General features: G+C 39.0%; 1 protein-coding gene across 2 annotated transcripts in view; it reads right to left on the bottom strand.

Annotated features, from left to right (window-relative positions):
• KHDRBS2 (KH RNA binding domain containing, signal transduction associated 2) overlaps positions 1 to 26,124 on the bottom strand; it is a 597,540-nt gene that overhangs the window by 23,903 nt on the left and 547,513 nt on the right. Inside the window, exons 8-9 of one of the 2 annotated variants that reach the window (XM_054195575.1) lie at positions 22,193 to 22,220; positions 11,082 to 11,164 (exon numbers count right to left, since the gene is read on the bottom strand). In XM_054195575.1, coding sequence (XP_054051550.1) covers positions 11,082 to 11,164; positions 22,193 to 22,220 — 111 coding nt within the window. The remainder of the gene's footprint in view (positions 1 to 11,081; positions 11,165 to 22,192; positions 22,221 to 26,124) is intronic. The other variant, XM_054195574.1, reaches the window with a different exon arrangement.

Below are 26,124 nucleotides of genomic sequence, written 5' to 3'. Positions count from 1 at the left end.
AGTTCTATAGTTCAGATTCATAATCAAACAGATGAAAAAGTTCCACAGTTGTCTTTGAAGACGTAAAAATAACTCTTGAGATACTTCCCTCTTTGTGTTATGGCACTCAACAATGTGAGAGTGAACCAATATTGTGCTTTAGGATTGGCACTCTTTGAAGAGAGATTGCCGTCCTTTGCCAGCTTGCAATCAGCACCTATACTTTAGACATATATATACATTTAGACATATATATACACATACATGTGTGTGTGTATGTATGTGTGTATATATATACATATAGTTATTTAGACATATATACACCTATAGATAGAGGTTAATGAAACTTTAGCACTCTTTATAGATATATCCCAGTCTGGGTTAGATTCAGATAACAGATTTTCAAGTCAAGCTAATACCCAGGATAATTCACAAGGATGTCTAGAGGTGGTTGGGATTCAATATTTTAGACAACTCTCATTCTTTTTCACTTCCTCAAATGGATCCTTTGAGGTCTTGGACTCCTATCTCCTGTTATCTTCCTCTTTCTCAATATCATTTCTGTTGAGTAATCCTTGGAGTTTACAACTTCCAGCATCGATAATTGATACAATCAAACACTCAGCTCCTATGCTAACAGGATCCTGTCTAACGCTACTGCAGTCGATTCATGTAAGACTTCATTTGTAATGCTTCTCCCTCCTACACAAGGGAGGGAGCAAGCGGGACTTAACACATAGTTGGCCATGAAAGAAAAGCTATTTACACAAAAGAGTATGCTTCTGCTCGGAAGACAGGTGAGCAACATTTGCATTCACATGAACTGCAGCATATGTAATTTCTGTAAAATATTTCATAACACTTCATAGTGGAAATGTGTGAATAAAGAAATAATCCTCCTAGGAATCTGAAACTTACTGGAACACCTCTACTTAACAGAGCATTACATCTATAGGAAAGATGAGAATTCTTTTGAATAAAGGAACTTCTTGTAGGATTACACCTTAAATCACAAATATAGTCCTTTAGTGAATAGATCTTTAGAACTAATGGAATAATACGGTGAACATTTTAGTGGATAAAGTCTCCCTTTTTCTGAAAGCTCAAGTTTGGTTGTATCCAATATTTTTAAGAGAGAAGTATGTCTCCATTACAATACTCCCTGGATTTATTTAGTAGCTTACAACATGCCTGAAGTTAAACTAGATCTCATCTGTCTCCAGCGTTTTCCTACATTTGATTTTCATGCTACAGCAAATCTGAATTAAAAAATTAAAATAAATAAGGGAGTCAGTAGAGCTATACAAGCATAGGAGTGGAGAGCCATCATAATTGCAAGATGACTTTGGGTTCTGAACTTTTTGCAATATCTGAAATAGAAACCAATTTGCCATTTATTTGCTACAACCACAGACACATGGGGATTTCTATTCAAATATTCTGCATTCTGCTGTACTTTTCTCACAGACACGGAATTATGACCGAGTATTTCAGAATATAATACAAAATGTCTGCAGACACAGTATTTGCAAAGGGAATGATGCAGAATTTTAGAAATTCTTCCCAGTTTGAGAGGAAAAACTTTTCTCTATTTCAGAGCAACGGAATTTGATTCCATTTTGCTCATTGAATCAAATAAATGAGAAGTGGCATTTGAAAACAGTTTCTGATGATGAATGCTGTAAGTGGATTGCTGTGAAGATACATAAAATGTCATATTCTGGGCTTCCTGCCTTGATTGATTTCAACAGGTTGGAAATAAAATACAGGGAAATCTTTATTTATGAACAGGTGGGTATAAGCACAAAACCAAAATGAAATATGACAAAGTATAAATACAATGCATACTGGTTAAAAGGTGAAAGAGTGCACAGTAGAGAAAATAATACTGAGTATCCCATTTTACAAAGAACCAGTGTAACCACTCTACCTATTGCAGTTTGGTTTATATTTATGTGTCGATATATTCTACTATATAGTAATATTTTGATACTGAAAGAGAAGTGAGTAAACCTCTGATCATATCACCAAAAGATTTAACCATGTGATAATCTCCTAATAAATTAATGATTATTCACAGTCCTGTCCAGCCATCATTTTTAAACTAAGGACAAAATTGTTTCATTTAACTACAGATAGTTTTCTCCACAACTAGTCTGCAGGGATGTTTTACAAAGGAAGTAGTCCAAAACAATAGGACTGGCTGATTAAATAAAGGTATCTGATCATTGCTTTAAGCATTTCCTAGACTCTTTCTACATTTGAGGAAGATCATTGACATCTCTCAGTGTTTTCTTTCTGAATGCATCAGAACATATGAATCTGAAAAATGCTGTTTACTAAAGCTCCTCAGGAAGACATTAGGAAAGAGAGTATGTGAATATGATTGTGAGCTTCTCAAGGGCAACTCTAAGTCTTTGTCTTAAGACCGTTCAGAAATATTTGCTCTCTAGTTCTTTGGTATTCAATTAAACAGCCAAAGATCTTATTTTTACCCTGAGTATTTCTGCCATCTTTTGCTTGGAAATCCCTCCACAGAATTATAGCGGGGATTCCATTGGAGGGAGGGTAGATGTTTGGACACCTCAGGGAACATTAAACCATACTACAAGTGGTAAGTACAAACACACTAGGGACACTGGCAAGAGATAGGAACTTACTAGAAGTCTGCCAGGCTTCTCCCCCCTCCCCAAATTTCTATCAGCAGGTAAGGAAACTGATAGTTGCCATTTGAAGACTGAATCCAGAAATAGGGATCAGCGCTTATCTGCTGTACAGCAGCCAGTTGTTACTGGCAATGTTTTTCTGAAGTAACTGTTTTAATTTTGAGATTAGATTTTGACAAGTTTTCAAAAATTTATCAGAAAAGGTTCTGCGCAAAATGGAATATAAGAGTCATTTCTGACATGCAGGTAGAAGATTTCAGGAATTTTTACTCAAAGATCTTTGAAGAACGCATAAGCTTTTCAGTCGTACAACTCTAGCACAGTAACGTGATGATTATCTACTTGCGTTTCTAGACTTTACAGTGATGCTAATGAATTAATGCTGTTACATCACACACAAGAACAAAGGTGGCATCTAAAATGGGTGGCTCCAAGACAACTACCACATCAGTAAAAGCTATGAACAATCTGAATGCTGCTTCTATCTGTCCCTTTGATCCACAGCAGAAGGTTTTGAGCAATACAGTCTTGCAGAATCATGGCAGACTTATTTAATCTTCTCATGACTACAGATGTCAGTGAGAAGACTGACAAAACAAGTTTTGTGTTGTATTTGCACTAACTATTGTTGCATGTACTCTGGCACTGTTGTATGAAGTCTATGTCAGTACTTGAAACTAAAAGGAGCATGTAAGAAAGTTTATGCTTTACATGAGCTGGCCATGATATTCATTTCTTTTGTAGTGACAAATAAAATTAATATAACTCTTTAATCTCTTGATACTTCTGTATCTAAGATTTTTTTTTCCCCCTAATGAATTTTGCCCCTTTTCAACAAAAGTAAGGAGACAGTCTAAACCAGAAAGTTCATCCAGTGATGCATTGTACTATATTATGAGATGTATTATAGTGTTCAGTTTATGTATGTTTGTGTATCTAGATGAAAATGCTACTTGTGAAAAATTAAGATCTGATATCTTTATTATGAGGTCATTCTGAAGGAACGGACTAGAATTACTTACTGTAATTTAACACAACATGGAAAAAATATGAAAGTCAGTATCCTACTCTTAAAAACACATTTACTTTAGTGCTTGAAACATTGGATTTACTTTAATTGTTCCTAAAATGATTTCTATCAGTCATAAAAACCGCACAAATCAAAATGAAGTTGGAAAATGGGGTTCCTTTCTTTTTATTTGTAACAAAACATCTTCCTTAGTCCAATTAGATTATCCTGTGTTGTTATCTTGAAGTAAACCTAGTCATGCATGAACAAAAAGGGGAAAAATAACAGAAAATAGAGCTAGAAGGGACCTCAAGACGTCACCTAGATCGTTTCATCTACCTATAAGCACATGAATTTATTTACATGATTCTTTACTGAAATTTATCTATTCTGGTTTTAAAAGCTATGGTGATGGAGACTTCCGAGTGCTCTAGTCCTGCCTTACTATTCTTCACCCTCTGCTAATGTTAATACTAAATTTCTGTCACTGAAACCTAGAGCCATAATTTTTTGCTGAATCCAAAAGGAGCTTGGAGAGAAGAACAGTCCATTGGGTAGGTCCATCGAAGAACATGTATGCCCAGCAGAACTATGTACTGCTTTGTAAAGACTGCTTGTCTTTACAAGTGTACTAGTCTGAAAGTGTTATTTTACTTGCCTTTTTGTGAAAAAATCATCTTTGGAAACAGTTGTACATACAAAGTCTTGATATCTGGAGGTCAAGCAAGGGTAACCAGGATGAACTGGAGCTCAGGCAAAAATATACACTGCTGATGTAAGTAATTCCTGGAGATTCAGCTGGATAAAACAGTCTTTGCTTTACTTCCTAAATAATTTTTCAGCATGTCTCTGCACTGAAGCAATTGTACCTTAAGCCACACAAGTGACACGGGTTGAACTGTGGTCCATGTTATATTCCTGCATATCAGATCAGAAATAAGTAAGCGATCCCTAAATCTTCTGTACTAGCAGCCCACACAGAAAAAGGAGCTGTAAACACAAGCTATACAGTAGATAGCATGAACTTCACAATAGAAACAAGAATAACTGGAAAAACAAAGTTTCTTCTCAAAGTCAATGACTTGTCTTATATTCAATCTCGATGTCTGAATGTGCTTTTGAAATTTTCAGTGGGTCTGAGTCATTATAAGAACATGAACCAGAATCACAGAGCCTATTACATGTTGAATTGATAGCTATTGCTATGAACATATGGTTACTCGGATACTACTACACTGATAAGTGCCACAGCAACTATCTGCCACAGCAGCAAAGAGGACATAGGCAGCATATATGTCCTGAAACATGATTTTCTCATTATATTTTTGTTACTAGCACTGAGAAATAGAAGCCAAATGGGACTTTGCACATGACAGCACAGCTATAGGTATGAACCACAGATAATTATAGCTTTTGAATTAAATATAATTGAGTTATATGAAAGCTATGCCAGTCAACTTGAAATTCTCTGATACTGCACCTTTCCTTTCTCTCTTCTTCAGTCCTCTAAGATAATTTCATTTTGGCAGTTATCTAACTTAATCTGTGTAAGTCTTTAGATCATGTAAAAACTTAGAATTTATTTCAGATGTATTAATGACATCTTTATGTTAAGATTTAGATTCTGTATTACCATTAACTTAGGTCATGTCATCTCTGAACTTTCTCTCTATAACATGCATTTCTGCATCAGAAACAGAAGTTGTTTGCTTAGCAGATGCAGGGTGGGTTTGCAGTGTGCATTTGACAGACTAAACAGAAGTCATTGTCCCAAAGCAATCTGCATACCAGCATGGAATGTGTGTCCAGAGGACTGCTGCCTATAGCATTACATAAAATATTTGCAAGATTAACAGTCAATATTTTGCCAGGAATCACTTCAAGGCCCTAAAATTGGGCTACTGTCTCTAGTGAGGCTGTGTGCAGGCAAGCAAGAGAAATGCCCTTTACCTATGTCCTCTTGCAGTCACAGCATAGATGAAGATGTGCCATGAGAAGGCCTGTGCCACTGTGGAATGACATCTGTAACAGTAATGTTTTGCGCTATTTTCATCTATCTTTTATCACTGAATTATTTATTCTTCTTGTCAGTATGTTACGGGTTTTCTGATATTTGCAAGTCTATTTCCAGCCTAGGATGGCAGTCACAGACTCTTCTTTCTTTAGTTAGCACCCACTCAGCAACTTATTTTGCATCTGAACTATGTTTTTAACAAAAGCCAGACAGAACAAAAGACAGAAGAACAAGCCAGCCAACCAGCCCTGGAAGCTGTTGCCAATATACCAACTACCTGTTCACAAAAGCCAGAACCGATTGATGTGTGAGTGTTCATGCCATGTGCTGTGGAAGAGGGAAATTATATAAACTCCAAATTTTAAGCTTCAACAGACAATCACTGACTTCCTTTGCTTTTCCCTGTCAGGCACCATTGTTTAAACTGCACATGGTTGGATAAGTTATGCATAAATGGATTAAATAGAACATACCCTTCCTAGTTTGTCCCGTGACTGGCCAGTCAGTCACAGATTTCCTCAGTATCTCTTCTGTCTGTGAGACATGGTACCTTTGAAATGAAACTGCTGGTGCTGGCAGAGACACAAAGATCAGTGGAGGTGAGTGGAGATGACTATAGATGTGGTAGCAGAGCTGAAGATGGCTCTGCTGGCCATCAGGGTTCTCAGCTGATTCATCAGCAACTGATCGACTTCCACAAAATTATTCTGTTGGTCTTGGCTGAGGAGTTTGGCCACACTTCGCATGTGGTACAGTCTGATTCCCTACTGACCTCTGAGTAACCAAAGAGGCAGATCTTGCAGATCCTCTCACAAAACTGTTCATCCTTTTCTCCTGGTGATCTAGTGTTCTTACTCCATGAATCCTGGACAGTGGTGGTGGTTCAACAGACTTAAAAGTTCCTGCTAAGAAAATAAAAAAATGTATTATATTTTGAAAACTAATAGGATTCTCCTACATCTTCTGTGTTACATCTAAGTTGGAAATTGATACTTCTACCATTTTTGAGTTTTATGAGCTTGCTTGTTGCCCTGTAAAAATTGTATTTATTTCTTTAAATCAGTATCTGAGTGGGAATGGATAGGAAGAATGGTTGAAACCACATGTTCCAACATGGTTTGAAGGTAAGAAGCCATTGAGAATATCACTGTGCTTGAACTGCTAAGAATCACGCAAAAAGTGGACAAGCAGCATACCTTTACAGGCCTACACAGGAGTGACATCTACCTAGCACTGGAGATGAGGCAGCATCTGATAGAATGGCTGACAGGTGAGGGTTGAGTCTAGCTAAACACCTGTGCAGTGAGAGTAATTTTATGTAATAACAGGATTCTGCTAGACAACCAGAATAGACTTACAAGTTTTTAAGTACCAAGTGCAAGGCTAGTGGAAAACTTAGATGGACATTAACTGGTTGCTCAGATGAGACACTGTGGTTTGAAAACATCAGAAAGAATTATTTCCCTGAACTTCCTTCTGTGCCTCACCATTGACACATGTGAATGGGCAACAGTGAGGAGCAAGGATGGCAATCACATTCAGAAAGGGATTTTTACTTCTAAATAGCATGTCAGGTTCAGGAGGTAAATCTAGCTGCCAGAAAGGGTTTGAGTGTTCTCTGCCTGCCTTCCATGTGCCTAGGGAATAATGTATAAACAACTATGGAATATCTCTTCATGTGTCTGGGCAGGCAGAGGTACTTATCACTGAAAGCCATCTTCACACTGCACGGAAAGGAGAGGAAGAGAGGAAAAAGAGGTTTCATCAACAATTTCAAAGTGCAGTGCAACATTGCCTATGAGAAGTATATCAGATCTATGTCTTCCCCTGCCCATTGAAATGGTTGTCTCCTTGTTCTCTTTGGCATCAGGCAATTCTTTCACTCTAATAACATTAAAAACTATATTTTGACATCAGTATGAACAAATTCCTAAAATGAGCAGGAATTCCTAAATTCCTTGCTAAACCTGTAGCTTCTATGTAATTTTGTGAATAATGATTATAGACACATTTGGGAAGGGCAGCCAGTTGTTCATTTAAGTCTTTGTCCTGAGGTTCCACCTTGTGTTCTGGGTAGTCATTATGGGACAGCAAGGTGAGAAGGAAAAAAGGTAGCTTTAGAAATACAGCTTCTCTTAGCTAAAGGAAGAAACATCATGCAATATAGACTGCAGCAATAATTGTTTATTCTCTCCTTCCTAAAATAAGTCTTCCCAAACATAATAAGTTAGAGGTGGCACTTACCATAGTGAGGGTCCTGCTGTTCTTTCTTCAAGTTGATTATTGTGTCCATTCCATAGTGCTCTTGAGGTGCCTCTTAGCTCATTCAGCCATGCAGACTTATTGTGGGTTTCATTCAAGTCTGATCGTGAGATGCTGTCATGGTTTCTTCTGCCAAGTGACCCCATCCCCCCATTTTCAGTCTAAAAATCAGACTGCTGTCATGAAGGACAGAGATCTTTGTTGGGAAGGGTGGCAGTGGCAGAATTTGTTAGAGAAGGACCTATACGAAGTATATTGCTGGGCCTGCAATGCTATTCCTGATCTTTAGTACAAATCTTCAGACAATTGTGCACAGAAGGACAGTGTTTATCTCCATCTGCATCTGGATGTTCCTGGGACTGGGTATTTTTGTTGCTCCTTCTACTAAATCATAATCCTGTGCTGTAGCACAGTGGTGCATGTTGATGGCATGCTCATTTTCTCTGCTGTTGGCAGACCCTAATTTATAAAAAGTTTAAACCAGACCTCTTGGGCAATGAGGACTAAGGGGCCCCAGAAGGAATATATATGGTCAGAAAGCCGCTGGTGAGCAAATGGGAAGTAGATATAAGGTCTGGAAGACAAAGGTATAGGTAACAGGCGTGGTGGTGGAAGGCTACCCAAGCACTATCTTCACTCTGTGCATTGGGTGAGTAGCTGAACAAGGCACAACTTGGTGTGTGCCCTGCTCTAAAGCACACTGAACTCAGCTTGCACTCAGTTCATCCATTGTATCCCATCCATCCCCATCCCTGTCCCATCCTTCCCCCCCAACACATTCTTCAATGTGAAGCAATGATGAGAGTAAGGCTTGGTGAACATGTGTGGTGAGGCAGGCAGACAAGAGTTTGTACCCTTTCTAAGAACTCTGCCCTTAACACAAACAGAAATCTTGGAGCTCTGCATGAAGCTACTGGCTAAAATTTTTTTCTCATCTCATGCTTTAGAATTTCAGTCAATCCCTGCAGAGGGCAGTAATGATATTTTTCTGTCTGAGCACAGACATTGTCTACTAGTTTTTGTTGATTTTTTTCCTCGTAGATCAGACACTGGATGAGAGGAATAAGTACTTTGAAGCAGTAAAACTTATCTTCTTTGCTAGGTGTGTGCATGATATGTCTGGGTTATATGATTGGAGTATACTAATAACAAGATCTGAGACAGGGAGAGAACTTCGTGGTATATACACCTAACGAAATATTTCGGTCATACTTTTTTATTGTATTATTTTGGCTCATCAGGGAGGCATTTCTGTGAAGCTAAATGGCCAATAAGGTACAGAAATCCAAACTACGTATCTAATGGTACATTTGTTCTGTAAATCTTTGAAATAAATAGTGCGTTGTTCCAAAAGTGCTCTCTTTGAAATCAATAGACTACTTCTGGCATTCAGTGCCACTCAACATGGATAAATATGACTTCACAACCTGCCATATATTACAAAAGAAAATGTTTTAGTTGCAGATTTTAAATAGATTAGGTATGCTGGAGGTAGCTCACATTTATAGAAAACATATCTGATGACTAAACTTAATAGCTGTTTAATTGACAAAATTATGTGACTCTCTATAAGTTTTCTTTCTTGAGTCAAATTATCACTGCCAGTTCTAGCTTGATTATAATACATTCCTCATGAACTTGATATATTTGTCATTCAGTTGCCTGAGACATCAACTTGCAAAGAAATTACAGGTTAATTCAGATGATACAAAGCAATGTCATAGCAGAGAGATTTCCAGCTAATTATTATTTTCACACCAGAGGCAATATCTACTGTGACAATTCTCTATTATAGCAAAAGATGGGCTGAATTCTTTTCAAAGAAGTTGCAATACATTTGACAACAAGAATATCTACCTACACAATGACATGATGGGTGCAGCCAGTAATTACTTAAAAGTGCAGTTAAAGTATACTTGATGGGCTTCACATTTAGGTGTGACAACTCCCTTTAAATATTCTTCGCTGGTTATAAATATACTCACAAAGTAATTTTTTTATCAGCTCAAGCGCCAGTCACTACAGCAGTTCTGGAGCTGAACGTAATTCTGACAGGCCTTGTCACCAGCAAAGCGTTCAACAAAAAAGATGGTTAAAGAAAAACCAAATTTAAGGTCCTCAGGTCTTTACAGTGCAGAAATCTGTACATATACACCACTTTCTTGCCCAGTGAGAATCACGCTTAGTTCAAATCTATGTCCTTTCTTGTTAAAATTTCGCTCACTTTTCCACAATCTTACATGTACTCTTAGCAACCCATAAGAACATTTTCTGAACAATTGGCTGAAGCACCCCTTTATTCTTCAGCTTATCTGTGAAAAAGATGTCATTCCATATTTAATAAACATGGACAAACCATCAAATTAATATATGACTGCATATGGTGTATAAGTATGTAAAAAGCAATCATTTTTGTTATCTCGTTCTAATGACACAAATCATAAAAGATGTGAATGTAGTTTTCCCCAGTATTGCACACAGTGAGGATATAAAATAAATTTCCAAACCTGGGTGTTTTTACTGATTCTGAGAGTTGCTGGGAAAAATAACTGAGAGGGGTTTTTTTTTTACCAATTCTGAGAGTTGCTGGGAAAAATAACTGAGAGGTTTTTTTTTTTACCAATTCTGAGAGTTGCTGACAAAATAACTGGCTGAAAACTGATAGTTTCAGCCTTACTTCAGGTGTGCTTCCGCTTCTATAGTTTACCTTGATGATGGATGCCAACCACTGGCATGTATTTACCATCGTAACCTTTTTTTTTCATTTCCTTCTGGTTGCACCCAAAACATTGTAAAAGCCGTAATTATGAAATGCCCTTGACAACTTTGCACCAGTAAAGGAAAAAAAAAAAAAAAGCACAAACAAATTCAGAATGACATCAGATAGGAAAATGATGTAATCACTTTATTTTTAAAAAAAACCAAACACTTAATTTGCACCAATTTTAGAAGCATGGCTGCTTGCATTTTTACTTCATCTGAATAATTCGGTCTATAAACTCTGACTGCCATTGCTACTTTTGGACAGCTTTTTAAAGTACTGTGAGATTTTGTAGAATTTAATCTGGAAAATAAACCAGTAAATTTACATGAAAAGCTACGAGAAAAAAAGTGTTCTTTGAAAAATTAATGTAAAAGTACAAATGCTTACCTTTGTGTTTGGGTGGCATAACTGTTATCATATGCCTCGTAGCTTGGATCATCATATTCACCCCCATAGCCATCATCGTATCCCTAAGGGAAAAACAGAACACGACAGCTTGGAAGAGTGATAAATCAAAGCGTATTATCAAGCTGTAAAAGTAACTTGCATCAACGTATACATATGTTTGCCCAGTATTAAGTAAAACGCGCAGCCTACTGATGAGAATTGTGAATTGTGAAGAACAACGTGTACATTGCAAGGGTAAAGAAAATGAGTTGCTCATTTAAAAACTCGGCTCATTCATTGATAAACTGTGGTGTATTGTCCAAACCACAGTGCTTCAGTGGGATCTATGTAGAATACCGATGAATGATAATGAAAACAATCATTTCCCAGCAATTTGTTATATAAATGGTTCCATAAATACCTAGAGGTGAAATGAATAAATGGCAGGGAAAATGTATTGACGATACAACATTATTAAGAGTGTTACTGTGATAAGATCATAATATTCGGTCTATTAAAAAAACCACAACAAAAACAAACAGCCTATGAGAAACAATATCTCTACATGTTTGTGAAGGAAATAATGGGTTATGATTTTTATAAATAGCTTACAGTAAGCACCTTTTCCTTCATTGATCATCCCACTCTTTTTAAAGGCATGCTTTTCTGTGACAAGTTAATGAACACTAATACAGGTTCCTCCCACCTAACTTAAGGGTCCTAACTGGAGGGCTCAGACAAATGCTCAGTCTACCTAAGCTAGAGAGACACAAGCAACTTCAGAAGGTGGTTCAGCTCATCTAATGCCTGAATCTTCCACTGAGGGAGCCATGGGCAATTATGATCCATTATAGCTGCCTCTGAACCAAAGAGTGCTCAGGAATGAGACAATAAATAAAGAGACAATCTAGGGGATGACTTTTGATATGCTCTTTTCATATGACAGGACGACAGAGTAGGCAAGAAATGCTGTAAAGAAAGCCTTTTTTTTTTTCCCCTCTATGAGTTTTGGGAGTCAATAGTTTTAGTTAAACAGAATCATAGAACAGTTTGGGTTGGAAGGGACCTTTAAAGATCACCTAGTCCGACCACCCTGCAATAAGCAGGGACATCTTCAACTAGATCAGGTTGCTTAGAGCCCCGTCCAACCTGACCTTGAATGTTTCCAGGGATGGGGCATCTATCACCTCTCTGGGCAACCTCTTCCAGTGTTTCACCACCTCCCTCTAAAATATTTCTTCCTTCTTTCTAGTCAGAATCTTCCCTCTTTTAATTTAAAGCCATTACCCCTTGTCCTACTGCAACAGGCCCTGCTAAAATGTTTGTCCCCATCTTTCCTGCAGGCCCCCTTTAAGTACTTAAAGGCCACAATAATGTCTCCCCAGAGCCTTCTCTTCTCCAGGCTGAACAACACCAACTATCTCAGCCTGTCTTCATAGGAGAGGTGTTCCATTCCTCTGATCATTTTTGTGTCCCTCCTCTGGACCTGCTCCAACGGGTCCATGTCTTTCCTGTGCTGAGGGCTCCAGAGCTCGATGCAGTACTCCAGGTGGGGTCTCACCAGAGCGGAGTAGAGGGGCAGAATCACCTCCCTTGACCTACTGGCCATGCTTCTTTTCAGGCAGCCCAGGGTACGGTTGGCTTTCAAGGCTGCAAGCGCACATTCTCGGCTCATCTCGGCTTTTCATCCACCAGTACCCCCAAGTCCTTCGTGGCAGGGCTGCTTTCAATCCCTTCATCCCCCAGCCTGTATTGATAATGAGAGTTGGCCCAACCCAGGTGCAGGACCCTGCACTTGGTCTTGTTGAACCTCATGAGCTTCACACAGGTCCACTTCTTGAGCTTGTCCAGGTCCCTCTGGATGGCATCCTGTCCCTTAGACGTGTCAACTGCACTGGTCAGCTTGGTATCATCTGCAAACTTGATGAGGGTGCACTCGATCCCACTGTCTATGTCATTGATGAAGATACTGAACAGTACTGGTCCCAATACGGACCCCTGAGGGACACTACTTGTCACTGATCTCCATCTGGACATTGAGTCATTGAGCACTACCCTCTGGACATGACCATCTAACCAATTTCTCATCCACTGAACAGCCCACTCATTAAATCTATACCTGTCCAATTTAGAGAGAAGTATGTTGTGAGGGACCATGTCAAAGGCCTTACAGAAGTCCAGATAGACAACATCCATACCTCTTCCCTTGCCCACCAATGAAGTCACTCCCTCATAGAAGGCCACTAGGTTGGTCAGACAAGACTAGCCCTTGGTGAAGCCATGTTGGCTCTCTCAAATCACCTCCATGTGCCTTAGCATAGCTTCTAGGAGGACCTGTTCCATGATTTTCCCAGGCACAGAGGTGAGGCTGAGAGGCTGGTAGTTCCCAGGGTCCTCTTTTCCACCCTTTTAAAAAAATGGATGCAACGTTTCCCTTTTTAGTCACCAGGGACTTCACCTGACTGCCGTGACATTTCAAATATCATGGAGTGTGGCTTGGCAACTACATCAGCCAATTCCCTTACGACTCTGAGATGCTTCTCGTCAGGTCCCATAGACTTCAGGTTCCTTAGGTGGTCACGAACCTGATCTTTTCTTACAGTGGGAGCGACTGTCCTCCACTAGTCCCTGCCTTGCAGTCCATTCACTTGAGAGGTTTGGGGAGAGAGGCTGCCAGTGAAAAAGTTGTTGAATACCTTAGCTTTCTCTTTGTCCGTTGTTAGCAGTTTTCCAGTCTCACTCATCATGGGGGGTATGCTTTCTTAGGCCTTCCTTTTCTGGCTGACATAGCTTAGAAGCCCCTCTTATTCTTTGCGTCCCCTGCCAAGTTCAGCTCCTCCTGTTTGTTGCCCATGCTGCCTGCATTGATGTAGAGGCACACCATCTGGGCTGTCAGCTGTGTCACCTTCTTAGAGGAGCACCCCTTAATTCCTTTGGGGTATTTCACTGGTGTTTCCCTCTTGAGATTACCTATTATCTCAGGAGCCCCTGGCTCATGTCCGTAAGACTTCAAGTGTGCTGCAGTGTAGCCAGTACATCTCAGAGCAACAGGCTGCAGGCCCCTGCTAGCACCCTGTCCCTCTAACTGTGGCTTGTTGTCCCGCAGCTTGTCACAGGCAAACCTGATATTGTCCCCCTCCCTGCTCAAGCCTAGTTTAAAGCTCTGTCAATGAGCCCTGCTAGCTTGTGAACAAAGACCCTCTTGTCCCTTTCAGAAAGATGAACCCCATCTGATGCCAGCAAGCCTGGTGCTGTGTAGGCCATCTCATTATGGAAAAACTCCAAATTGCACTAGTGACACCAGCCACAGAGCAATGTATTAATATGGGGCCCAACTGTTTCTTCCAGCGTTGCTGCCTGCAACTGGGAGGAGAGAGGAAAAATTAACCTGTGGTCCAGATTCCCTTACCAACCATCCCAAAGCCCTGAAGTCTCTTCTGATTCCCCTTGGACTATGTGTTGCTGCTTCATGGCCACCCATGTGGAAGAGTAGCAATGGGTAATAGGCCAAGGGCCATACAAGACTATGAAGTTTCAAAGTGATGTCCTTAACCTGGGCCCCAGGGAGGCAGCAGACTTCCCTAAGAGGAGGATCTGTCTGGCATATTGGACCCTCTGTTCCCCTCAGAAGGCAGTCACCTACAACTGTAACCCATCTTTTCTTCCTCGTGGAGATGGTCATGATATGTGGGGTAGGCCTTTCTGACCTTGGCAGCACCTTTGGTGAAGATGGACTGTCATCCACATCATGATCCATTGACTGACCTTCCACATCCAGAGCCTCATACCTGTTGTACAGAAGCACCTGGGAAGGCAGGCTGGGCAAGGAGGGGGTTCACCTGCCACCTCAAGCATGGACTTGCCTCTATTCACTCCTCTCCTTTAAAGTTACTGCCTTCAGCCTGTTGGGGCAAGGACCTGGTGGTTGTTCCCATTTCTCTCTCAGGGAGGGCAGAACACAGTTCCACCAGTCTATCTCTTTCTCGCACTCCCTGATGCTCCTTAGCCTTTCTACTTCCTCTCGTAGCTCTGCTGCGAGTCTGTGCAGATCATCCACCTGGTCACACCTCACACAGCAGTTCTCACTATCTCACACATCCATCACCAGTGAAAGGCTTGGGCACTCCCTGCAGCCCCAGACTTGGAGGGCTGCATGTTTTTGTGGCAGCTCCCTCTGGGTTGCCACATCCCTTCTGCCGAGTGCAGAGGACATTGCTTTCCGCTGGGTGGAGACCATAGCCAAGCTCCTTCTGAGAGGGTGATGACCAGTGACTGAACTCACCTCTTGAGGTGGTAGGGTGATCATCATCTTCCTGCGTGCCCTTCCGCACAAACTGCTGCGCCATGCCCTGTTTTTTCCCCGCTCTGGTGGCAGCACTCCTAGTCACTCGTGCTCCCCAGGATGCTTTTTATAGGCGTGGGGTGGTCATAGTTGCTCTGGCAATGTCCAGGCCTCATCAGAGTCTCCCGTGAGACCTGCCAACTCCTGGTGGGTCTCTCCACCATTATATGGCAACAGGATGAGAGAAACAACGAACCACAGGAGACAGATCTTAGTCACATCAACTAGTATGCTACTGAGAGGGATCCTGCTACTGTGAAGATGAGGGTGATGCAACTTCCTATATAAAGTCGAATAGCTAGAGGAAAGACATTTCAGCGTGCTTACCCACCGTATGAGAGAATGGGAAAAGCAACAATTACAAACGAGCGCGCTCTGTTTCTTGACGCCTGAGGTGGATCAACGTTCAGCACCAGCAGGGCAGAGAATCCTTGTTAATACTTGACACTTCTGTGGGTTCACGTTACAGATTTTAACAGCCTCCCTAAAGGCTAAGAGCAGGTCAACACAGTGCAAATGGTTCAAGTGGAATGGTTGGAAAACAGAGACAGAATAAAAAATAAAAAAAGCCCAATGCATCTTTAATGAAGATAAAGTATTTTCTGGATAGTGTTCTCTTATTTGTGTCAATCTGTATGAGAATTATCTTCTAATCCTACAGGTGAACTATTTATGTAAGGTACATACTAGCATTTTTTCAAAGTTCAATATGGTGTATCATACCCAGACACCCCTTGGGGAATAAATACTAAATTGGCTAAAAATTACAAAAGTACAGCATTGTTCACACCTTAAGGAAAAGTCTAAAATCAAGAGGCTTCTGAGGTAGAAAATAGCTGCAGCTGGCATGAAGGACACAACATCTGTGGTTCCCTGATAAGCTACATGAGGTACGGGACGGGATGCAATTATTCCGTGGCTTTACCTTAAGATGTATAGCGGATACGGGAATGGGATGATACCATGAAACAGATAAGCTGCCAATTAGCTGCCCGCTCGATGCTCAGAGCCAACTTTTTGTCAAATTTTGATGAAATGCTGTCCTTTGTGCGAACTTTGCTCATTATAATGTCATTATAATACCAAAACACACCTCCATCCCAAAGGCTACCCGCCTCCAAGGTGCGACCACTCCTTCTTGAGTCTGCGCCCTGAATTTCTCATAAACTATACCTTTAATTGTGAAGCGAGAGAAATTTACACCAATCATGATAAAAGTATGTATGACTAAAGTCACTCAAACTCCACCTTGAAGATAACAAATAGTATAAAAATAGCCCAAGAGAGGGGGGATATCGGGGAAGACACCATCATAAAGAATTACATCACTGACTTCTGGGATCAGTCGACGGGCTGAGCCTCTCTTCCCCCCCATAGGGACGCCTTTGGGTAAGACTTAGATTATACCGAGTGTTTCCTCGGAAAACTTCGAAATTTCTCTAGAGACTCTTTTTTCTACATTTAGAGCCAGGCTGTATCGTTTATAACTTTGTCGCGCGTTTTGTATATGTAACAATACTTTCATTTGCACGTGCTTTGCAGACAGTGTATTTATCACTGGCAATCCTAAGAACCTATATATCTGTTGTTTAAATAAACTGCACTTTTTTAAAGTAGCTAGTCATTTTGGTTTCTCACTGAACGCGACCAAAGACTCAAGAGTGGCCATGCTAGTTCATGAGCACGACTAGACTGAAGGTGCAGTCCACTATTAGTGTATCCAAATCGTAACAGTTTAATACATATTAAACGCGATTGGACTGGTAGTGCTGAATTGGGCATCACTCAGAATTTAAACCTAGCCGCACCTAGCCTCCCACCTCGGTGAGGAGTGTGAGAACGCAAGGGCGTTTATCTTCTGCCAAAACCGCTTGGCCCCTTTTCACGCAACACCCCTGTCCTGAAGAAGCCTTTAGGCATCTAGAATCGAGATCCAAAGTAGTTCCTTTTACATCCTTAAAGTGCCTCAAACTCACTGAGTAGTTTTCTTCTCTTTAACCTTCACCTCCCCAGAACATACAGCTTTAACGTTTGAAAGTATTTCTTGCATACACATTTTAAGAGATGAGACACCCAGCTCCTATGTAGACCCTGTTAAGATCCAGAAGCTATGAGTCTGAGGACATTGAAATTCACGTATCCCTCTCTGTCTGTGATGAGAATGGTGCTCCCAAGAGCAGTTCTGTATAAATCCAGAGACCAGAACCCAGGATGCCCTCTCCAAATGCAGTGCAATCTTCTACTCAGAAACAGAGTCGGACTCCACGCACTCTCTAGGTCTATTAGTCCTTGTATTAAAAACAAACAAACCAACGATATTAATTTGATAAACGTTCTGTATATGTATGCTGATAGGAACAGAGCTGTCTTCTTAGAGAATCTAAGTTACTGGTGTTGTATCCTCACCTCATTGATGGCAAAAGGATTGATTAGCCATGCTGTCAGTACTTTGAATATGACATTTTTTTCGTCTATAATTTCTACAATTTCATTTGTTTCACCAGAAATCTTCACATATGTGTAAAACACTTAGATCTTCCACCCTGTATGTAAGTTCTCATGCCTCTTAATTGAGGTCTGTGCTTTTCAAGCAGAAATATCTCAGATACAGTGACTTTGGGCCTGATCTGATCAATGTCCCGCCACTGGAGAAGCCATCTCCATGCTCACCAGAATATTAGAAAACTTGTATGAAAAGTTGATAGGGTCAAGCCACCCAGTTTCAGTGAAGGGGAAGAAAGTCCTTCCCTAAATCTTCAGAGTTCTTTGAAGAGGTTAATGAGGGCACAGAGAAGCAGGACCCAAGGGAAACGTGTTGCTTTGAACTCTAAGAAGTTACTGATGAGGCTTGATTCTCAAGGCTATCCAAGGGACTGGAGTTGGTTGCCTGGGAAGACTTCTCCTTTGTGAAGAGCCTTTTTCCCCACGGTAGCTTCCACCACCATTCAGAAGAAAAAGCTTACTGGAATGAACTGAAAAATGTGAATCAGGGGTACTATTAGACATACTCCAAGTCAAACAGACAGCCATTTCTAGGCTAGGTTTTTATGCCAGGGTATCTTTATCTCAGGTAATTCTTAATAAAACATCTTTCCAAAACACAAGGAGAAGACCTCTCTATTTTGTGTCATGGAAAAGCGAAGAGAGTCTTTCAATGAGCAGGATCTGCTCTGGCCTTACAATGATACATCCTGAACCGGAGACAAAGCAGTCATCAAGTCATCAAAAAATACACATCTGGAGCTGCAGTGGGGCTAACAAAGTTTACAAACAATTATGGATGATTTTGAGGAATTTCAGTACAGTTTAGAGTTAAAAAATAATAATAACAACCCAAAAAAAGAAAAATTAAGGAAAATTTTAAAATACAGCTCAGTTCAAGAACAGACTAATTTGAAAATGAGTATATTTAAATATTTACCAGTCTTTTCCCACAAAGTTAAGGTAGGAAAAACTCTTAGAAGAATCTCAGAATAACACATGAAATTAGCATTGGGAACAGTTGCTTCAGGAGCAAATGCACACTACCACTGATAAAGAAAATTATAGTCAGAGAAAAAAGGGGCGTAGAAGAAAAAAGGGACATAATTGGAAAAAAGGCTTTTTTTACTACCTGAGGAAAAAAAAAAAAGTATCAATTTGATTCAACAACCAAGATATCATTGAGAAAGATTTATTTTATTTATGTAGATTTACTCAAATCCTCTGCAAATCTCAGATGCTGAAGCAAATATTAGAAATACAAACAAAATACTAAGTATTATCACTAATAAGGGTATCATAACCTAACGCAAGCCGATCTCTTTAAACATGAATTTCCTACTTAATGTTAAAACTCTGTTTCAAACAATAACAGCCCACACTGAAATGCACCAAGTTTAAATCACCTCTTCTCTGAACAGCCTTAGAAAATAGGATTTTCACAGCATGCTCTGAAAAATTGTAGGTTTCAACTCTGGGAAACCAAGAAGGAAAATAACTCTAATACTTCTAATGAAAACTGCCCTACTCACAGTATTTTAGGTATGTCCTGGTAATACATGATAAAATAGATTCTAAGGAAGTCAAAACTAATTAGTTTTTTACAGAAGATAGCCCAAATCTTTCTAAAGTATTAAACTGAAAAATACCTAGGCTTTTTTTAAAAAAAAAAAAAAACAAACAAGCAACCACAAATAACAATAAGTCAAAGTAAAGTGAGTTATGCAACGCTGCACTTCACTTGGCAAATAGGTGAACAAGAAAAATGTCTGCAGCCAGAGAACCAGGGTCGCCTTCTCAGTAGCTGCACCCAGCAGTAGACAAAAATTCATACTGTACCTCAAAGAAGGTGAGGGTATAAAAAAATCAACATCTAATTGTAACTCCAAGTAAAACCAGTTGTTTCCCAGTAAAAGGGCCTTTGCACAGTTTCCACTCTTTTCTTCTCCTTGCTTCTATAAATCTACAAATGCTGTCTCCCTCTCTTTTCTGTTGTGACTTGGCCACATCCATATTCTCTCACACATCCATATCACCTTAGCTTAAAAGGCTAAAAGCTAGTCGTCTACCACTAATCTAGCGGTAGATTCCCACAAGAATCACAGGGTAGAAATAAAACATTTTTAGAGGGTAATTCATCCCGCATACATTGACACCTATTTGAAGACAAGCTGAACTGCTCTCTAAATGAGAACTTTCTTTCCAATGACTGTAAAGGGAGCCCAAAACAGATGTGTTAGATTTAGATAACTAACCTTTAGGTATGTAAGTTAGTTCATCATTTGAAGGAATTTATTACTCAGAGAAAGCTGAGCTTGTAAAAATCAGAGCTGCTAAGATTAATTTTGAAGTGACCGGAGACCCAGAATACCATCAGAATGCTATGAATGATGCATGGGGATGGGTGGGCATGTTGGAATAGCATCTCAAACAGACAGCACTCTGTTCAGAGATCTCGAGTTAGATAGCCTGGCATGCAACCGACTACACACCTACGAGCCAGGAAATGATAACAGCTATGGGAAATCTTAAATCCCATTCCTTTTATGAAATGCTGGAGAGAAAACAGATAAATACATCTGGGAAGCCTTCTCTTCCAGATGTGTGACTCAGGCCCTTGGCTAGCCATACTGCCTGTTTGGCTGAATGGACCTTAAATTTTTTCCTACAAACAGCACTTAAGGTGATTGAATCATGTCACAGAGAAATGACAGTTTTAACCAAAGTTAAAACAGATCACACTTGCATCTGTACTACTGCCACTTCCTTCTCTACTTGTTCTCTTTAAAAAAGTGGCAGATAGTGTCACCATCATGTGTTCGCAATGATTCAGAAGTGCTGCGCCACTTGAGCCTCTCTAGAGTGCTGTAAGGGGAAGGACTTGCCTTCCATCACTGTCACACTCACGAGTTTGGTGCTCAGTCCCCAAGTCGTTCTAAGGTGGGGGCAGCTCAGAGTAGATGTAGAGGAACACATCTCAGTATATTAATTTTATGTATTTTAGACATTATGTATTTTAGAACTTAGACAAATTTCTCTCTACCTACTACAAAGAAGGGTAAAAACTGTAATTAGTTTAGATTTGGATTATTCAGTGTTGAAAACCTGCACTCAGAGCAGATGCATCTCACTGAAGTCCCTGGGAAGTTAGTCTGTTGCTGAGCAAGGATTCCCAGAATCGTATTTTATGCTTAGAAATTTAAATTCTGACTAAATTATTTCATAAGTACGTAAGCCTGGTATCATAGCTGGACTTGGATTCCTCAGCTACACCTCCAGTGTCAGAAAAAAGAGAAACTAGGTATTACCAGTTTGTTGAGGATGAAATATATTCCCTGCACTAGTGGGATCTACCAAGCGTTTTGAAGATGAACTCAAAGACGAGTGGCACTATATCCATCAAAATGATAAATAGTAGTAATAATAATAATAATGCTGAAATTAAAATGGGAATAATAATCAATTGAAAAATTAGAGCTCTATGTTACAGACTTCATAAATGCAATATACGAACGAGAGTCTACAGTGCTGAGACAACCCAGAGTAGGTGTGCTTGCCAGAGGCAATGAAGTAATCTCAACACATTCAACCTCTTAACGAAATCAGTCTTATTCTTCACATACCAGGAATGGGAAACACCTTTATAACTGAATTGTTATAAGGTGAACATTTTTCACATAGTCATGGAAATATAACTGAAACTGTAGTATACTCACAGTCACAGAGATTTTGCAAATTAAAAGGAGAAAACATAAATGAGCTATTCATGTCCTCATATTTCAATGGTTTAACTAAACCACATGTTGAACAATTATGGTAATAAGAATGAGTCAAACTAAACAAGTTTACTACCCATAAGTCCTAAAATTAATTGTATGCAAGATAAAGATAGGGCACGAGCCTCAGAAGCAAATAGCTGTGCAGTGCCAAAGCAGCCACAGTAAAACAGAGTCTCAGATACATCAAGAAATTGCTGTGTACTCTTGTACTCTCCTAAATGTAAGTTTCTTTTTTTTTTCCTATATTTTTCTGCAATTTTTCAACTAAATGCAAAATGAATGAACAACACTTAAAATACATTTTGGTGTACTGAAAAAGAAAATTGGAGCTGAATGAAAACGTGAAAGAAAATTGAATGGAAATGAGACTTTTCTTACTTTTCCATATTTGCAAGACTGTAGCCTACAGCATAATATGCTGCTGCAATTATTATACTACAACATTCATCTAACTAACATCTTTATTTCTTCAAATCCTTTTCTTAGCTCTCCTATGCTCATGAAGTCACATTAAAACTTCTAATTCGTGTGTCAAAGCTCTGTATAATCAGCTGCTGCTTACATCCATTTAACTTGTTGCGTTTTCCCTGTCCCCTAACCTTGCTACCGTCAACACTGAAACCATTTCCTCTCCCATTTTACTTGTGCTTTTTTTCATATTGCCTCTCCTTATGGAATAGCATCCTAACCTCAGTGTCAATCCTTTACTCAGTTCCTGTTTGCAGAGGAATGTCTCGCAGAAACGTCTCTTTCTTCCAATATCAATAAAATGACTTATTTTACTAATAAGCAGCGGGTGGAGATGAAAGGTATCTTTGTGTATCTGCAGTAAGTTGCATTTTTGCACTTGTCTATGATTCTGAGATCCCTGAAGAAAGGATGCTTTAATTGTTATTTTTACTGATGACTTGTACTGCTTTACATAGTACTTGAGTGATAATATATTACAGTAGCAAGTTGCACTGGTGACAATATATCACATAAATGGCATTTAAATGAAAGATTTATTTTTCCTATGAACTGAAATGAATAGAGTAGAAAGCAGCCTTGGGCTGCCAAGGGAGGATGGGCTGTAATACACCCACTATTAGTTTTAATCTCATTATAATATCTAATATTTCTCTTTCCAAAATCTCAAGTAAAGCAGATGGTGAGCTTCTTGCGCATCCTGATGCTTCCTCAGCTGTATAATCGATAGATGGAGCTGACATAAAATCTGTCCACAGAGCAGTAAGGCTTTTTGTATTGCAGGTGCAGAAATCATTACAAGTATCTATTATAGACTGACAACTCTTTTGTCTGCTTTTAGCAACTTATTGATGGTTTAAAGCATTTCACAATGGCTTGGCTTCCTAGACAAAATACCTTAAAAGTAAATAATTTCAACCTTAAATAAGCTTTGTAATAATCCAGGAAATGAAATTTCCAGGTCTTGAATGGTTGGGAATTCCAAGGAATTCTCCTTTTTATTTTCCAGTGTTTGAAAACTGGACCACAAGATTCTTAGAGCTTGCAAATGTGCAAGTAAATGCTCAGGTACTAGCAAAAAGCAGAAATGCTTTGATAGGTGATTTACAGGGCCTTGAATTGCATTTCATTTTAAATCAAATTTTACTCTCATGTATTATGAATGCTGGAAGTAGGCAGATTAAATACAACTTGGCCAAATGCAAGATAATGTGCTCTAGTAAATACATCCTCAAATTCTATAAACCGCACGTGTCTGAATTTACAGAATTCCCTCAGGAAAAGACTTGTAGGAGTCATCACGATTAACAGCTAGGACATCTGTCCAATTTTACTGCAGCATTAAAATAAAAACGCTTCACAAAAATAGCCTCATATTTTCTATGTCAAGAAAAGAAAATACATAGGTTAATTCTATGTGCAATCCCATTAGTTTTGATCCATTTTTATCCTCCATTTAAATATATTTAACCATTAAATTCCATGAATTAGTAATACATAACAGTAACAAAACTTCAGAGTGCAATTAGAGACAAAATTGTTTAAAGTGTTCAAAACACAGGGCAAATAAAGATTTATTTATCTATTAATCCTGACGCAAGTCTAGATGAGAGTTCAGGCATTCTTAGTGTTGGAATCCTTATATCCTAATCGTTGCCAGACACCCCACACCTTTTTCATAGATTGCATCTCTTGCTGAATCAAATTCCGAATGTCCTAGATTGTTACAAAGATAGTTTATCACACATTTCCTAGAATCTAATTTTATAGAAAAATATCCTGAAAAAAAATTGGACAATGAAAATTAAATTGTCTTGTTTATATAATTTATGCATTTTGCATAATTTTTGATTCTTCGCATAAACATTTTAACTCTTACATTTATTTTTCTTACCTTATAAAAGTCTATAAAGCAGTATTTAGAAGACATAACAATGGTAATTTTTAATTGGCGTTATTTTAAGCCATACAGATAATAGTATTTCACCAGTTCCATGATAACTTTGATTTAATTTTTGAAGTTGCAACCTGAATAGCGTCTCATCAGTTTATGTATTTGAATTGAATTGATTCAAACTTAAATTTCGAAGAGTTGACATAATGAAACTGGCTTTGAAAAAATATAACTGGATTTTTAAAGCTATGAAAATTAATGTAGTACTAGGGACGCTAAATGTTCAGTTGTTATCAGTTGCAGAAGAGATTAACTCTTTTTTTTCTACTAATGACAACAATGAAACCTCATACAAAAGTGCTGCTTACAGTGAATGCAGCAATGCTTGCACTGCTGCTAATCACATTTGAATGAAAATGTTCCTGGAAATTCTTGGTCCTGAATACTGTGCAGGAATAAAAAGGAAAATACCTACTCACAGCATCTTCTTAACTGTAGCATTCAATTTTCTAACAGATATTGTCAGACTAGGAAATACAGTTTAGCATATAGAATCACAGAATGCGTTGGGTTGGAAGGGACCTTTAAAGGTCATCTAGTCCAGCCCCCCTGCAGTAAGCAGGGACATCCTATATAAATATTATATATATATATATAAAATAAATATATTTATATAAAATACATAATAAATGCAGGATAAACCTCAAGGATTAGAGGTAGTGCGGAATTTTCTTCCTGATTTTAAAAGATATGTAAGAAGAGTGAACTAGCACAATCTTGTACAGGAATTATTGCAGAAAGGCCAGGTATAATTAAAAGCAAACATGTAGAATGTGACAAGACTTCTCATTTGTGAATATAAGAATGAGCAAAACAGTAAAAGGTGGTTAATACTTATTGAGATACTTAGAGGTAGTCTTTAAATTGTTATTCCCTCAAGTTCAAGCACGCAATTAGAGAAATTAGGGATGGAAAAGAACAGATCATCTATTAGGAGCTCCTGTCAAATATGATTGCTCCTTTCAGCACATTTTCTAGTGCTTTCTCTAATCAAATTCTAAATATTGCCAGTAGTAGGGATTCCACCATTTCTCTTAGTCTGACAGCCTAATAGATCTTTGTGTCAGACACCTGTGCTAACTTTATCCCATACGACTAAATATATCTCACTGTACCCGTGAGATGTATTCTCCCAACTCCTCAGTATTCTCAGTATTCTCCAATGCCTGTGTTATATTCTTCTGTTTTCTTTTGAAAATAACTCAAATATAAAGATTGAAAGTCAAATGCAACCTTGACACAGACAAAGATATACTTATCAGCAGATAGCACAGTAACAAGCCATAACCTCCAAATCTTCATAAAAATCTTATACAGATCACTACCTCCACAAATTCCTTCCTTTTCCTTGGGTCCAGCAAACCCAATATGCTGAAAAAGATGTCCAGTCTTCTTTGACTGTACCAGACGAAGAGTGTCAAACACTATGACTAGCTCCCTGAAGTGAAAGCCTTCTAACACAAGTGGCTCCCAGGTGGCAATAGATGACCTGCCTGAATTAAATCCTTAAGTCTGAGGGAATTTTATTGCATTAAGATCTACCCAGAGCCCGCACAGACCTCAGAATATGGCTTTCATAGCAAGACACTTAGCTTGGCAAGCCTTTGTGCTGTCCACCAGATTGAATTTGCAGATTTTTTTTTTTTAAGGTGATTGAAGTGATGCAGATATGGATCACAGTAACAAAATCCATATTAAATAGAGAATGAAAATCCTGTTATTCTGTATGGTATATTCCTAGACTTCGGTGCAGCCTGACTGGCTGCGTCGTGATTCCAGAATGTAGGAAAGCACAAGAAGGAAGGAGGAATAGTAAGAACACTTTCCCTTATTGAATGCTACACTCTTTCTATCACGCAGCTGTAATTGCTTTAGTCCAGCTTAGTCTTTATCAGTCAGCTATCATTCATGGTTGAAAACTCAGAAAATGGACCAGATATTTGATACATTTACTGAGTGAAGTGCATTAAAGATAGAGAATCAGGTGAAATCGGCATACTGAAAACAAGAAGTTGTATC

The sequence above is a fragment of the Rissa tridactyla genome, chromosome 3, assembly GCF_028500815.1.
Source record: "Rissa tridactyla isolate bRisTri1 chromosome 3, bRisTri1.patW.cur.20221130, whole genome shotgun sequence".
NCBI lineage: Eukaryota > Metazoa > Chordata > Aves > Charadriiformes > Laridae > Rissa > Rissa tridactyla.
The sequence above is the reverse complement of the archived record's forward strand: the minus strand, read 5'-3'. Positions and strand labels throughout refer to the sequence as shown.